The sequence below is a fragment of the Acipenser ruthenus genome, chromosome 3 (genome assembly GCF_902713425.1).
Source record: "Acipenser ruthenus chromosome 3, fAciRut3.2 maternal haplotype, whole genome shotgun sequence".
NCBI classification, from domain to species: Eukaryota; Metazoa; Chordata; class Actinopteri; order Acipenseriformes; family Acipenseridae; genus Acipenser; species Acipenser ruthenus.
In genome coordinates, this window is record NC_081191.1 from 32,520,406 (window position 1) to 32,533,711 (window position 13,306).

Genomic DNA, 13,306 nt, shown 5'->3' on the forward strand with positions numbered 1-13,306 from the left:
ATAAAAAATAAAAATTATGGTGCACAAACTTGTAATCTGAGATTCTGACAGCGTGAAGCACTCTAGAAAGTACACACAGTCTGGATCATAGATATATAGCTATGGTGTGGAGGATGTAACTGACACCATTCTGGCTCACACAGAGTTCTTATCATGCACTAAGTAAGCGGGAATTTGGATCCAACATGGCACAGACGGTCTTCAGTTTCATAACACTCAACGAGCTGAGAGACAACCCAGTTTCCTTGTTACAACGAACAAATCAGCCAGACTTGAGAGGTAAGGAATCATTTCATTACTTTTGATAGGCTGGTAACTCGACTCCTGTGCGCCACGCAGCTTGTTCATTGGGTGAATCAAAAGAACCGATTCAATGGGGACTTTGATCCGATTCCCATCATTCACCTTAGTGAGTCGTTCAAAAAGAACGATTCGTTCACGAACTACACATCACTAGGGAGGACAGTGCATCCACCGACGAAGTGCCCGGAGCAGGTGCAGTTTGGACGGAGGCTCAGTTCAAGTAAAAGCAAACGTATAACCCCTGGCTTGTCATGCAAAATTCAAAGCTGGGCTGTACAACATGCAAAAAGGTAGGGAGCTTGGGTCAGGAAAACTGGTGGGATGAAACTAGCAAAAGAGTGGGTGGAATGTACAGTAACGTCCTCTGCCTCCGACGTAAAAAAAAAAAAAAAAAACCAAAGAGCCCTCAGAAAAAAGGTTTTTGAACATGCCCGAACCAAGGCCCATTTAGTGGCAGCAAGCATTGTAGCCAAGGCTAAAGATGACACCTTAAGACAGGGTATAGTTACATTGTCTGGCTACATTGTGTTTGTCACTTTTTTTCTCATGCGTTCCGGTACCTCAGAGCCCCCCCCCCCCTCCACACACACACACAGCTCTACTATTGTGGGTTTGTCATAATAAATTGCACATACAGCAATCTACCCATTAAAAAAAACAATAGGAATTGCATCCCATTGCACTGAAGCAGGGCTCCAGTATACAAGCTTGGGGTTTCTCACAAAGCGAAAGCAGAGTCACTCATTCAAAACCAAAACAGCATTTGCTCCAGTGCAAAGTTTGCACCACTTGAAATAAAAGAATTAGCATACCAATACATATTACAAGTAACAAGCCATATTTTCCCTGCCAAAAGGAATAAACAGCTAATGCTTAACAGTATATTTTGACTCCCATTCCAGCCGACAGTTACAAAATCTGCACATCATTATTTTGTCACCGTCAGCTGCATACATCCCCTCATGCGCAAATTCTTTGCAGCGTTGTTTAATTGTCATGCAAAGTTGTTTATGCATTTTAGAAGCAAACGTCTCTTCCATCACAATTCCAAATTATACATTTGTGCAAGTGCTAGACAGAGCTTCCATTTCCCATCAGACTGTGTCTATGGTAACGGCTGAGCCTTGACAACTACGACTGCAAGTATTTTTACTATCTCTCTTTTATAGAAAAGTATCATAAAACACTGTACAGTACACAGCAGAAAAAAAGAACCACAATACATTTGTATAGCATGTCACACATACGACTGCCAAACTCAGTCCATTTAAATACAGATTTATAAACAATACAAAAGCAGCCATTTTAAAAAGTTACATTAAAACCCAGATAAGAAAACCATTTTATAAAAACGGCATTTTTATAAATTTATTTGAAAACTGTGACAGTCCCAGCTTCCCAGACAAATGAAGGCAGAGCATACCATAATTTAGATGCTCTACAAGAAAAAGCCCTACCAGCAGCCTGTATCCTGTGATCTCAGTGTGGTTTGGAAGATACAGGGTCAGCAACTCCTGCAAATAACTAGGTGCTAATCCATTCAGGGCCTTGTAAGTTAAGAGCAAAATCTTAAAATCAATTCTGTACTGCACAGGGATCCAATGTAAGCTCCCAATTAAAAAATGCCATTCTATGGTTGCTTTATAATGATTTTTCGTTTTATATGTTGCATTTTGTTTTATTTTGTGGTATTTCATATTCGCAAAAAAACACAGGCTCTAATTATCCAGGCAAATCTACATTTTATTTATATATATATATATTTTTTTTTTTTAATTTGAAGACAACCAGTGATCTGCCTTGTACTTGTCTGAGTGAGAAAAATCCCTTAAAATCAAACCCTGAACAACTGTAACTGAATATTCAAGATCAAATCCAGCAGATATTTTAAGTTAGACCAAGCATAGATAATGTACTAAACCCACATGGCATCTATTTCCATTTCAAGCTAAACCAATACACACTGTAACTTCACTGTATATATTTAGGTATAAAACAGGCATAGTAAGAATGTAGGCAATGGATCATCTTCATGCAACTGATCACAACAATTAACTGCAATGTCGGGCACATTATTTAAGTTCCAAAGCATTCTGCAGTAACAGCATGCAATGTTTTCTTTTATTTCATCGCTTTGAACAGACTAGAGCGACACGAGGAATATCAATGTTCCATAATCAATCTTTTCAGTGCAGGATGCTGCAGGGGTTTCGAACCACATGCAGTTAAAAATTCTTATTACTTATAAGGCCTTACATGGTCTTTGACCTTATCTTCAAGATCTGCTGACCCCATATTTCCCTGGTCGTTCCGAGATCGGAAAATGCTAAATCATCTGACAGTCCCTATATTATATATGATATACTGTACATTATATCAATCTGTAAGCATGAACATTCAGTATTTTAATGCAATTTAAACCATTTTCAAAATGGTATATAAAAACACTCACGTGTACATTATTATACATGACATTTCTTTTGACGACACCGTATTTGTCAGGTTGATGTGAATTGCTAGGTTTTCAGGAACGTACAGACTGTCCGCATTAATATACCAAAAATGTTTTTATTCACCGATATGTAAAATACATACTTATGTATTTTTTCTGCACACACTTCCCCCGCCTGTTACCAGGGGAAGTCAAGAAGCAATTGGCGCAGCGCACAAAATCGATGCTGATAAAAGACAGACAGGCACCGCTGGGCATTTTTACAGTGAGATACCGCTAGACCAGACCCGGGCACACGAGCAGTATGCAATACACAACCGATTTCTTACAATATTGTAGAAAAATGTAATGGTACAATACAGTAGTTTTCAGTACCGCACTGCAGGCAATTAAATTTCATGGTGGGCCAAATGACCTGCAGGTAGACTCGGAGCGGAGCACTTATATCCCCAATCCAACCCCCACTTCCCTGCCACCACCGCAAAAATGAGCTCTACAAATGTGATGCTGGGTGGCATGGCACAGAGAACACACACTGAACAATTTCAATGTATTTCGACCTGTCATTCATATCATAGTCCAGGGCACACGGCACATTTTAATAACCTATGTATGGCTGCTGCTGTATTTTTGGTGCGTGTACATTAAGATGTGCCTGCAGGCACCCTGGACTATATGAGCTGCATAACTGCATTCCCGACGGCAATGCTGCATCAATAATCTTTACCTGCATATATGACCCAATGTATCAATATCTGTTCCATGATGGGAAAAAAGGCAGGTTAAATTGTTTCACCAGCTGATCAATAAAACAATTTTTAAAAAAAAGCTGCGGCCGGTTGACAACAAATCAAAAAGGAATAAAGTAACAATTGTGACAGTCTGTCCTTATAAACTCCAAATACATATCAGTGACCTTCCTACAGATGTCAGGGCTGCCCAGTCCCTGACCACCTTCCAGCGCCTCCTCAAGACTCACCTCTTCAGACAGCACCTGTAGAACTCTTCCCTCTGGACACTTTCACTCTTCCTTAATGTGCTTTACTTGCACTTATCTGCTCCCTATTTTACTGCATTTAATCCTGTACTTTACAGAGTACTGTACTGTAATATGCCACTAGTGTTATTCAATCTGTAGTATTTTGCATTTAATCGTATCCTGTTGTAACTATCACTGACACTTATCTGCTCTGACATTGATTCGTATTTTGTAATATACTTGTAGTTACTAGAACTGAAGTCATTGTATTTTATCTTGCTCTTAATTGTTTTAATACTTGTACTGTGATTCTTGAAATGTTTTTTTTGTTTACGACTAAGTTGCCCTCGATAAGGGCGTCTGCTAATAAATAATAATAATAATAATAATAATAATAATAATAATTATTATTCCGATATGTTGAAAGTGAAACTTAACTCAAAATGTCAGCTGTTCGGCCGGTGCCCCCCACATTTGTCAAGTGGTTTTGAGTGACATATTGTGCGATTTGGTATTTCAACAAAATAATTTATTTTGTGTTCCTGTGTATCAGGGTTCCCAATACCATAGCGAGGCATAAATGAAACGCAATGAACAAAATGCAATCAAGAATTAAAAATAAATGTGTGCTACTTTTTAAAATTGGTTTCAATGTTATTCTTTGGTCCTGTGTATGAGGATTCCAATACCATAGTGAGGCATACATGTAACACAATGAACCATTTAAAATAAAACCATGTGCTACTTTTGTATTGACTATGTTTTTGTGCATTCCTGGGTCCTAGTACCACAGCGAAACTTAAATGTAATACAATGTCGTTGTGTGCAAAACCTGATATACAAATGTATTGTTTATCCCACAATCAGCAAGCACTTTGGAATCAATACTGCAAAACACTTAATTATCAGCTTAGTGGCAAGAAATATATTGTAACGGCCGGCTATGTGTGCGGGTTCTGGCGGTCAATGAAGACCCATTGACCCTTCGATAGCCATTCGCATTCAGATACACACACTGCTAGGGAGAGAGATTAACAAGTTGTGTAACCAATTAAGTACTCCCTCAGAAATCTGTATCGCCTGGTGCATTGCGCATGCGTAAAATGAGATCGTCCCACAGGAACGTCTGATTTTTGTTCGTATCTGAGGTAATATACGAGTGATGTGCACACGCTGCAGTTGTTGGCTGCATTTTGCAATAATTTACTAACTTTTTCAACAGGACGGCATGATTTCTTTGTGATGTGTATAATCAGTGACATTTCTAGGCGCCCCACTTCCTGAAATGCACAGGGGATACCAAATACAGCCTTAGACTAAGATTGTCAGCTGTCTAATTTGGTGGTATCCCCTGTGTTTTTCACTGTCAATACCAATCTTGTGTGCTTACTGTCTATAAAAGATATAAACGAATATCTGTAAACAATAACGTTATATGTAATACATTATGCATTTAATATCATTTACACGACTCGTGTTTATTCCAGACATAACAGCACAAGCCACAGAGCAAAAACATTCATGAAAAATTTCGTGATCATTTACTTTCAACTTTCAAGTTTTGAAATCCAAAAATATTAAAAATAGGCTACTGTGAAATCGGCACGCTTGTTTATAAACAGGTAGGTCGCATAGTTAATACATTAAGCATCAATTATTTAAAGATTGTTTTAGCTGCGCATGTCAAAGACGTTTTTAATGAAAACAAACTATAACTGATTATACACATCACAAAGAAATCATGCCGTCCTGTCGAAAAAGTTAGTAAATGATTGCAAAATGCAGCCAACAACTGCAGCGCGTGCACATCACTCGTATATTACCTCAGACACGAGCAAAAATCAGACGTGCCTGTGGGACGATCTCATTTTACGCATGCGCAATGCACCAGGTGATACAGATTTCTGAGGGAGTACGTAATTGGTTACAACCACCTGCGAAACAGACTCACATCACACACCCACTCCCATTGGAAGCATTACGTGTACCGTATACAGTTTGTTGTGTTTGCCCGCCGCTACTATATATGAAGATCACATGGAGAATCCCCCATGACAGCCCCCTTGCGGCAATATTACAATGAAGTTCCGCCCTTGATACAGCCCTGCCAAGGAGGCCTCCGCGGGCCAGTCAGTACCTGACCGTGGGCCGGATTTGGCCTGCGGGCCGCCGATTGCCGACCCCTGCTAGGCTACGTACTCCAATATAATTTACATATGGCCAAAAGTTTTGCATCACCTAGAACGTTTGGATGGAGACAATTTAAAAATAAATAACTATATTAACATAATTTCGATATTTTATTTATCATGCAATCAAAGAAACTACAAGATGATATCGCAAAAGTGTACCGGAAACTACAATAGTAGTACAGTATTTCATGTTAGATTTCGAAATGTAACATTTTTCAATTTTTGAAAAAACTACAATGCGATTTGATTCAGTAGGTTTCTTTACTATTTAGCAAAAACAGTTAATTTAGGGTGTGATTCAAAACTTTTGGCCATAGCTAGAATGCCCCATATATAATCTACTAAATAAAGACACTGGTTTGTTTATCAGTTGTTTTTCTGTCATCTATACTATATGCAGGTGTATGAAATGAGTGACCAAAGAAACATACAATACGTTGCTGAAAGCAAGTAGCCTACTGTACTACTTCTAGCCTACTGTACTATATCCTTTTACAGACAGTTATTTAGTAAAAATAGTAGTTAACTACTGAAATGATAAAAAGGCAAAAAGTGATAACAGTATCAAACTGGCTACAGGAAGGATGCTGATCAGGTGTGATGCATAACATACTGACCTGCCTATCCTTGTATGAAATATGGAAGGAATCAAACATTTCTGTGTGCTTGGACACCTCCGTTGACAAGTTTCATTCAAGATTGTTCCTGTCAACCACATGTTGTCACCAGTTGGCTGTGCTGAGTTAATCCACCGACGGTACCACGAGGCAGCCAGAAAAAAAGAAATCGTTCTGGATTTGATTTGATCTTCACAGCGGGACTTGCGGTACCGTCCTGCGATGATCTGTCCAACACCATATAAAGCATTGGCAGCGATACAGGCGACAAAATGCCTCGCGTGCCGTGCAGCGCCTGTAGGTTCTGGGTTTACGAGGGTCAAAACAGAGGAGTGCGATTAACGCGATAAAAAAAAAAATCTCTAAAGAAATTAACGCGTTAAATCGCCGACAGCCCTAATACATACATACTAATTATGTTAACTGCATTTAAATGAGTTAAATGAGGCCGTATAGGATTCAGGTATATAATAATAATAATAATAATAATAATAATAATAATAATAATAATAATAATAAATCATGATTTGCAAACGCATCAGGTACACTACAAGTGTTTGTAAATTTTGTTCAAACATTCTCACGGTTTGGAAGAATCAAATCACTGTCTACCCACTTATTTTCCAGACTTGCTTGCTTCAGGATAAAGTCCCACCACCAGACCAAGTCATTTTGTGAAAAAATAAAGTGTGTGGATTGTGTGGGAGGGAGGAGAGGGGAAGAAGGGGGGGGGGGGAGGAGAGGGGAAGAAGGGGGGGGGGGGAGGGGAAGGGGGGGGGGGGAGGGGAAGGGAGGGGGGGGGGAGGGGAAGGGAGGGGGGGGGGAGGGGAAGGGAGGGGGGGGGGAGGGGAAGGGGGGGAGGGGGAGGGGGGAGGAGGGAAGGGGGAGGGAGAGGGAAGGGGGAGGGAGAGGGAGAGGGGGGAGGGAGAGGGAAGGAGGGGAGAGGGGGAGGCTGTAATGGGGGGGAGAGAGGGGGAGGCTGTAATGGGGAGGAGAGAGGGGGAGGCTGTAATGGGGGGGGAGAGAGGGGGAGGCTGTAATGGGGGGAGAGAGGGGGGGGGAGAGAGGGGGGGAGAGAGGGGGGGGGGAGGGGGGGGGGGAGAGAGGGGGGGGGGGAGGGGGGGGGGGAGAGGGGGAGGGAACTGTGAAACGTCCCTCGGGTAATTAATAATCCTTGCATGACGCATCAAAATCAAAGTACACATGTCATTGCAACTTTAATAACTCCAATACAACTAAATAATTTCAAGAGCTGTAACAAATACACCCCTTCTCTTCCTGCCTGAATATGTTGTTGTAAAACTAAATTAAACTGCCCAAACAAGGGTTTTTGATGACCTAAAGTTTACTGAAAATTGATTATACCAACACTGAACTTATATTAACAAGTTTCATTACATTTTTCAATCAACGTCTGCATTGTTTTACCAAGATTTAAAAATTGTTAATACGTAACAAACGCTAAACAACTATTAAATTGTTGCAAATAGACTCCACGGAATTGATACAGAATGTCAACTTACAACACGCAGTGTTTGATTACATATGTTATAAACTTGTATAACCAAGTATTTAGAGCATCTTACCCATTAATGCCTGGGCTATATTTCCTTTTCTTCCAGGGGGTCCCAGAGCAAAGCTGATAATTGCCGTTACTCCAGCTGGAAAGCAGATAGTTTATCCCGTAGGTGCTCGCTTTATTTTCACTTTTTCTCCGGCCTGGGTGATGGTTGTTTATACTAGTCGTAGTAGTGCCTTGATAATTATGGCGATTGTGGTTTTGCTGTTGGTGCTGGTGCTGCTGCTGCTGGTGGCTGTGATTATTCACATTGTACAAATTCTCGCTGAAATTGAAAAATAAGTTGCTACCAGCATACTTATTTATATTACCATTACTAGTCCTTGCCAAAGAAAATGTGGACGAAGGGCTTTCCGTGCCAGACTCCACTGAGGAGGACGTAGATGAAGAAGATAGAGAGGGGGTCTTTTGCAACCTTTTCCCCTCTCCTACCCTTGCCGTGCTGATGTACTGGGTAGAAGGGGGACAGTTCACGTTGCTGTTTGAAACAGTGGAAGAAATAGTAACATCATTGCTGGCAGCACGACTCTGATGGCTGCTGCAGCAGCTTTTAGGAGCCGCAGTTGTTCCATTTTTAAAAAAACTGGAGTCCAAAGCCGGCGAGTTGACAGCGATATTGTGGTGATAGTGATGGCTTGAATTGGTCCGGACTCCCTGAGAGGTCTCCCATATATGCATCCACAAGGCATTAGCAGGTCCTTTCTGTTCAGGCTGAATCCAAGCTACCCTCGGATCCATTCAACTTCTGTAATCTAACAAACCTTTCTTGAATCCCGTTTTCTGTTAAAATGCACGCGTTTAGTCCTTTAAACGGCGACAGTAAACCCGATTTTTTTCTTTTTAAAACCAACAAAGTAAGCTACACAAGCCCGAACGAAACAAGAACCGCTAATTTCTAAATGCTAGAAACTGGTATACACTATACCGATCCAATATGGCGTAGTTTTTTTAAAAATCCAAACCCAAACTGCGCATGCATCGTGGGTTTTAAACTATCACCAGAGAAGCCTCCCCCTGACAGAATACACATGCGCACACATAGTCCATTATGTATACCAACCAGGGATTGTTTAGTAGTGTGCACGAGCTTTCTGTTGCAATGTGCCGTGGTATATATGCCCGTTGGGAAATTCACAATTTGAGTCGTACAAAAGCGTTTTTGGTAACCTATTATTCACAGTCAAATTTATTCTAGTCTCCTCAAATTCATCTTTTCTACTCTGGAACACCAAGTTTACAAACTATTGTAGTTTAAACTTTTAAAAAAGTACACACACATATGTTTTTTAAATAGGCCTACTCAACTGTAAGAACAAAAATAAATAACTGTTATTCCTGTAATTCTTTTCTTTTTTCTTTTTTTTTTTTTACTTAATCTGTTTAAATATGTTTATTTTATATAAAACAAGATGATTAGCTAATGATACATGGACGATTAAATTGGCTCATGTTTACCAAAAGCATGAATTCAGGAAAAAGACTTGAGTGGGTTTGTTTCTTAAAAACAAACCAATGAAAATTAGCTGAATGTCCCTAATTGCACTGTTGACCCCCATTGATCAAGCTGTCAACCTAACACCCCTTGACTCAGTCTTGTTTGATGTCTGGCAATTGCTGAGCTAATTAAGACACTGGCTGCTGAGAAAAACATTGATGGCAACATGTAGTGCAGTGGCACAAACATTGCTAAAATATCTGTCAGTCGTAATAATCTAAGAGTAGTAGCCATGTTCCTATAAAGTTTGAAGGTTAACGTGTTTAAGGTTTTAGGCTAACTTTGCTCTGTAACAATAAATGCTAAGTACCTATATTTGCCAAATACATTTACCATTTTCCATAATCATACATTTAAAGAACAATATCTATTGTTTTACTGTAATGTTAGATCACAACAATACAAATAAATACAAAAATATTTACTAATTATAGGTAGCAAAATCTGTTTATCAGCCTATGTATGTGCCCATTTTGGAGTGACAGACATTTGATTTGGAGAATTGGATATTCAAGTCTTGTATTTAGCTACTAAACAGGAATAGTGTTTTTATAGACCACCTGCAAAGCTCCCATTGTTAGAAAGCAAAAAATTACATGACCAGATGCCCTATTTCACAGACAGATTTAGATTGATTTTAGACAGAAGGGACTGATAAATAATGCCAGATTCCAGAATAGGTTCCGGATTGCAGAGGTATCACATCATTCTATTCAATAGGGATTTGGTCGGGACCCAAACATAATGCCGAGTTAGACAGAGTCCCGGTGTGTAGAAGGGCTGGATTAGACATGTTTTACTGTCATTTTGCCTTGTGGCCTATAGGCCACTGAAGGAAAAGTTGAGACCACCAAACTCACTTTTTCTCAGCTATCCAATCCACTGGTTCCTAGCAAGGTAATATGAACAGGGCATTCATGTGACATGTAAGGTTTGACTTGCACTGTTGAAGCGCTTTCTGATTTCCATGTTATGCATTACATTTGTGTTTTTTTTTTAATCTAACAAAAAAAGGAACTCTTTGTTTTCGTTTTTTATTTTTGATCACGTGATTTCTCTTTTTCTGAGCCGACTCCGTTGAATTAAACTCTTGGAAAAATGTAACCTGATTGAGACAATGATTCTGTTTCATTGATAATGTAAAAAATAGGCAGCTCCTTAATTTTAATTCAAACCGAACGCCAACAGCAAGTGAAGTTAAATTGATTGAATTAAATCGTAATTAAGAAAATAATCGGTAAGGGTTTGGGAGTAGATGTGTCCAACAGCAGGCTAAATAATATTGCTGAAGTAGATTTCAGTTTCCACAATTCAGAGTATGTGGCAAGTACTGTGTAAGTACATTGTTAAAAAGCGTATTCCTGAAGATTTATTATTATCAAACTGAACTAGAAAGTCATCCATGTTCAAACTTTAAAATGGAAAGTGGCTTTAAGATAAACATGAGGGGTTTAAACAATGCTATTCCACAACTTCAGTATACAAGGTCCTCTTAAACCCATCTGGTTATGATCATTTAAACACTGGAATATCCATAGCATACAATAATGGTATGAAAACCCTACTGCTCTGTAAGGGGTAAAGATTTTAAGTGATATTCTAGGCAACTTTACCTGGAAAGCATACTGAATTCAGTCCTTTGATTTGTATATGTAAAATACTAGTAGTGTTTTTTGGTGAAGATTCAAAGTAGACAATGACTGATGTCCAAATCCGTCTTTTTGACCACTTCCATTTACAAAACAAGTCTCCTAAAAACAACTATGAACAAATTCAACATTAAATGATTATGGAAGTGAGTTCCTTTGTATGAAAGCCCTAAGGACTGTAGGACATAATCTATGTTGCTAAGAAAACAAGTAATACAGCACAGCCAGCACTACTTTCTAAGAGGTGTTTTCCTGGCTCAGAAAAGGAAAGTGGATCACTGGAGCTTCCCTTTTATCTGAATGTCAATTAAGGGATTTCTTTGGCAATTGTACAAAAAAACGCTGGCGACTACACTTGGATAGCCTTATGCCACACACAGTGATGATTACTTACTGTACGGCTACTATGATGGTTCTGCGCTATGGTACAAGGGATGAGTCTTTTAATACACCCATTTGTGTAATATACATTAAAGCTCTCTGTGCTTCATGCTTTGCATTGCTGGCAATATCATTATACAGTGTATATATATATATATATATATATATATATATATATATATATATATATATATATATATATATATATATAATTTATACACTGAGTGTACAAAACATTAGGAACACCTTCCTAATATTGAGTTGAACAGCCTCAATTTGTCGGGGCATGGACTCTACAAGGTGTCGAAAGCGTTCCACAGGGATGCTGGCCCATGTTGACTCCAATGCTTCCCTCAGTTGTGTCAAGTTGGCTGGTAGTGGATCTCTACTCCGAATAGCTCGTTCCATCTCATCCCACAGATGCTCAATTGGATTGAGATCTGGTGACTGGGCAGGCCACTGCAGTAAGCTGAATTCACTGTCATGTTCATGGAACCATTCCTGGACAATCCTAGCCTTGTGGCATGGGGCATTATCCTGAGGAAAAAATCCATTAGCAGATGGATACACTGCTGCCATGAAGGGATGCACCTGATTGGCAATGATGTTCACATATCCTGTGGCATTCAAAAGTTGCTCCACTTTTATCAAGGGGCCCAATGTGTGCCACGAAAACACACCCCACACCGTCACACCACCACCACCAGCCAGCAATGTTGACACGCGGCATGATGGATGCATGTACTCATGTGGTTTTCTCCATACCCTAGTCCTCCCATCAGCGTGAAACAGCAGGAACCAGGATTCATTAGACCAGTCAATGTTTTTTTTCCAATCCTCCAGTGTCCAGTGTTTTTGTTCCTTAGCCCACTGCAACCGCAGTTTCTTGTGTTTTGCTGAAAGAAGTGGAACTCTGTTAGGTCGTCGGCTGCCATACCCCATTCGTGTCAGGGTACGACGAGTTGTGCATTCTTTTATGGGTCTTTCGGCACCAATGTTGTACTGGACTGTCAGTTGACTAACTGTAGCCCGTCTGTTGCTCTGCACAATTCGTGTCAGCCTCCTTTGGCCTCTTTCATCAATGAGCTGTTTTCGACCACTGGCCTGCCGTTGGCTGGATGTCCTTTGGGTAGTGGACCATCCTTGATACACAAGGGAAACTGTTGAGCGTGAAAAACCCAGCAGCGTTGCAGTTCTTGACACACTCAAACCGGCGCACCTGGCACCTACTACTATACCCCGTTCAAAGGCATTTACATTTTTTGTCTTGCCCATTTACCCTCTGAATGGCACACATACACAATGCATGTCTCAATTGTGTCAAGGCTTAAAAATCCTTCTTTAACATGTCTCCCCTTCATCTACATTGATTGAAGTGCATTTAACAGGTTACATCAATAAGAGATCACAGCTTTCACCTGGATTCACCTCGTCAGTCTATTTCATGGAAAGAGCAGGTGTTCCTAATGTTTTGTACACTCAGTGTATAGATATATACAGTATATATTATAAATATAAAACTGACAGGAATCTTTTTTTTTATTTTTTAGAAAAACAACCAACAGTTTGTTTCTACTTCTTTTTTTGGGTCTGCCTCGTGATTCTGTTGGTACAGCGCTTAATTAGCAGAAATTAAATCTGTCTGTCTCCATCTGTAAA

General features: G+C 39.8%; 1 protein-coding gene across 2 annotated transcripts in view; it reads right to left on the reverse strand.

The window, feature by feature from the left end:
* Nucleotides 1–9,143, reverse strand: part of tent4a (terminal nucleotidyltransferase 4A) — a 28,344-nt gene extending 19,201 nt beyond the window's left edge. For both annotated transcript variants that reach the window (XM_034058440.3, XM_034058439.3), the window contains exon 1: nucleotides 8,130–9,143. In XM_034058440.3, coding sequence (XP_033914331.3) covers nucleotides 8,130–8,860 — 731 coding nt within the window. In that variant the 5' untranslated portion in view covers nucleotides 8,861–9,143. The remainder of the gene's footprint in view (nucleotides 1–8,129) is intronic.
* Nucleotides 9,144–13,306: the final 4,163 nt, after the last annotated feature.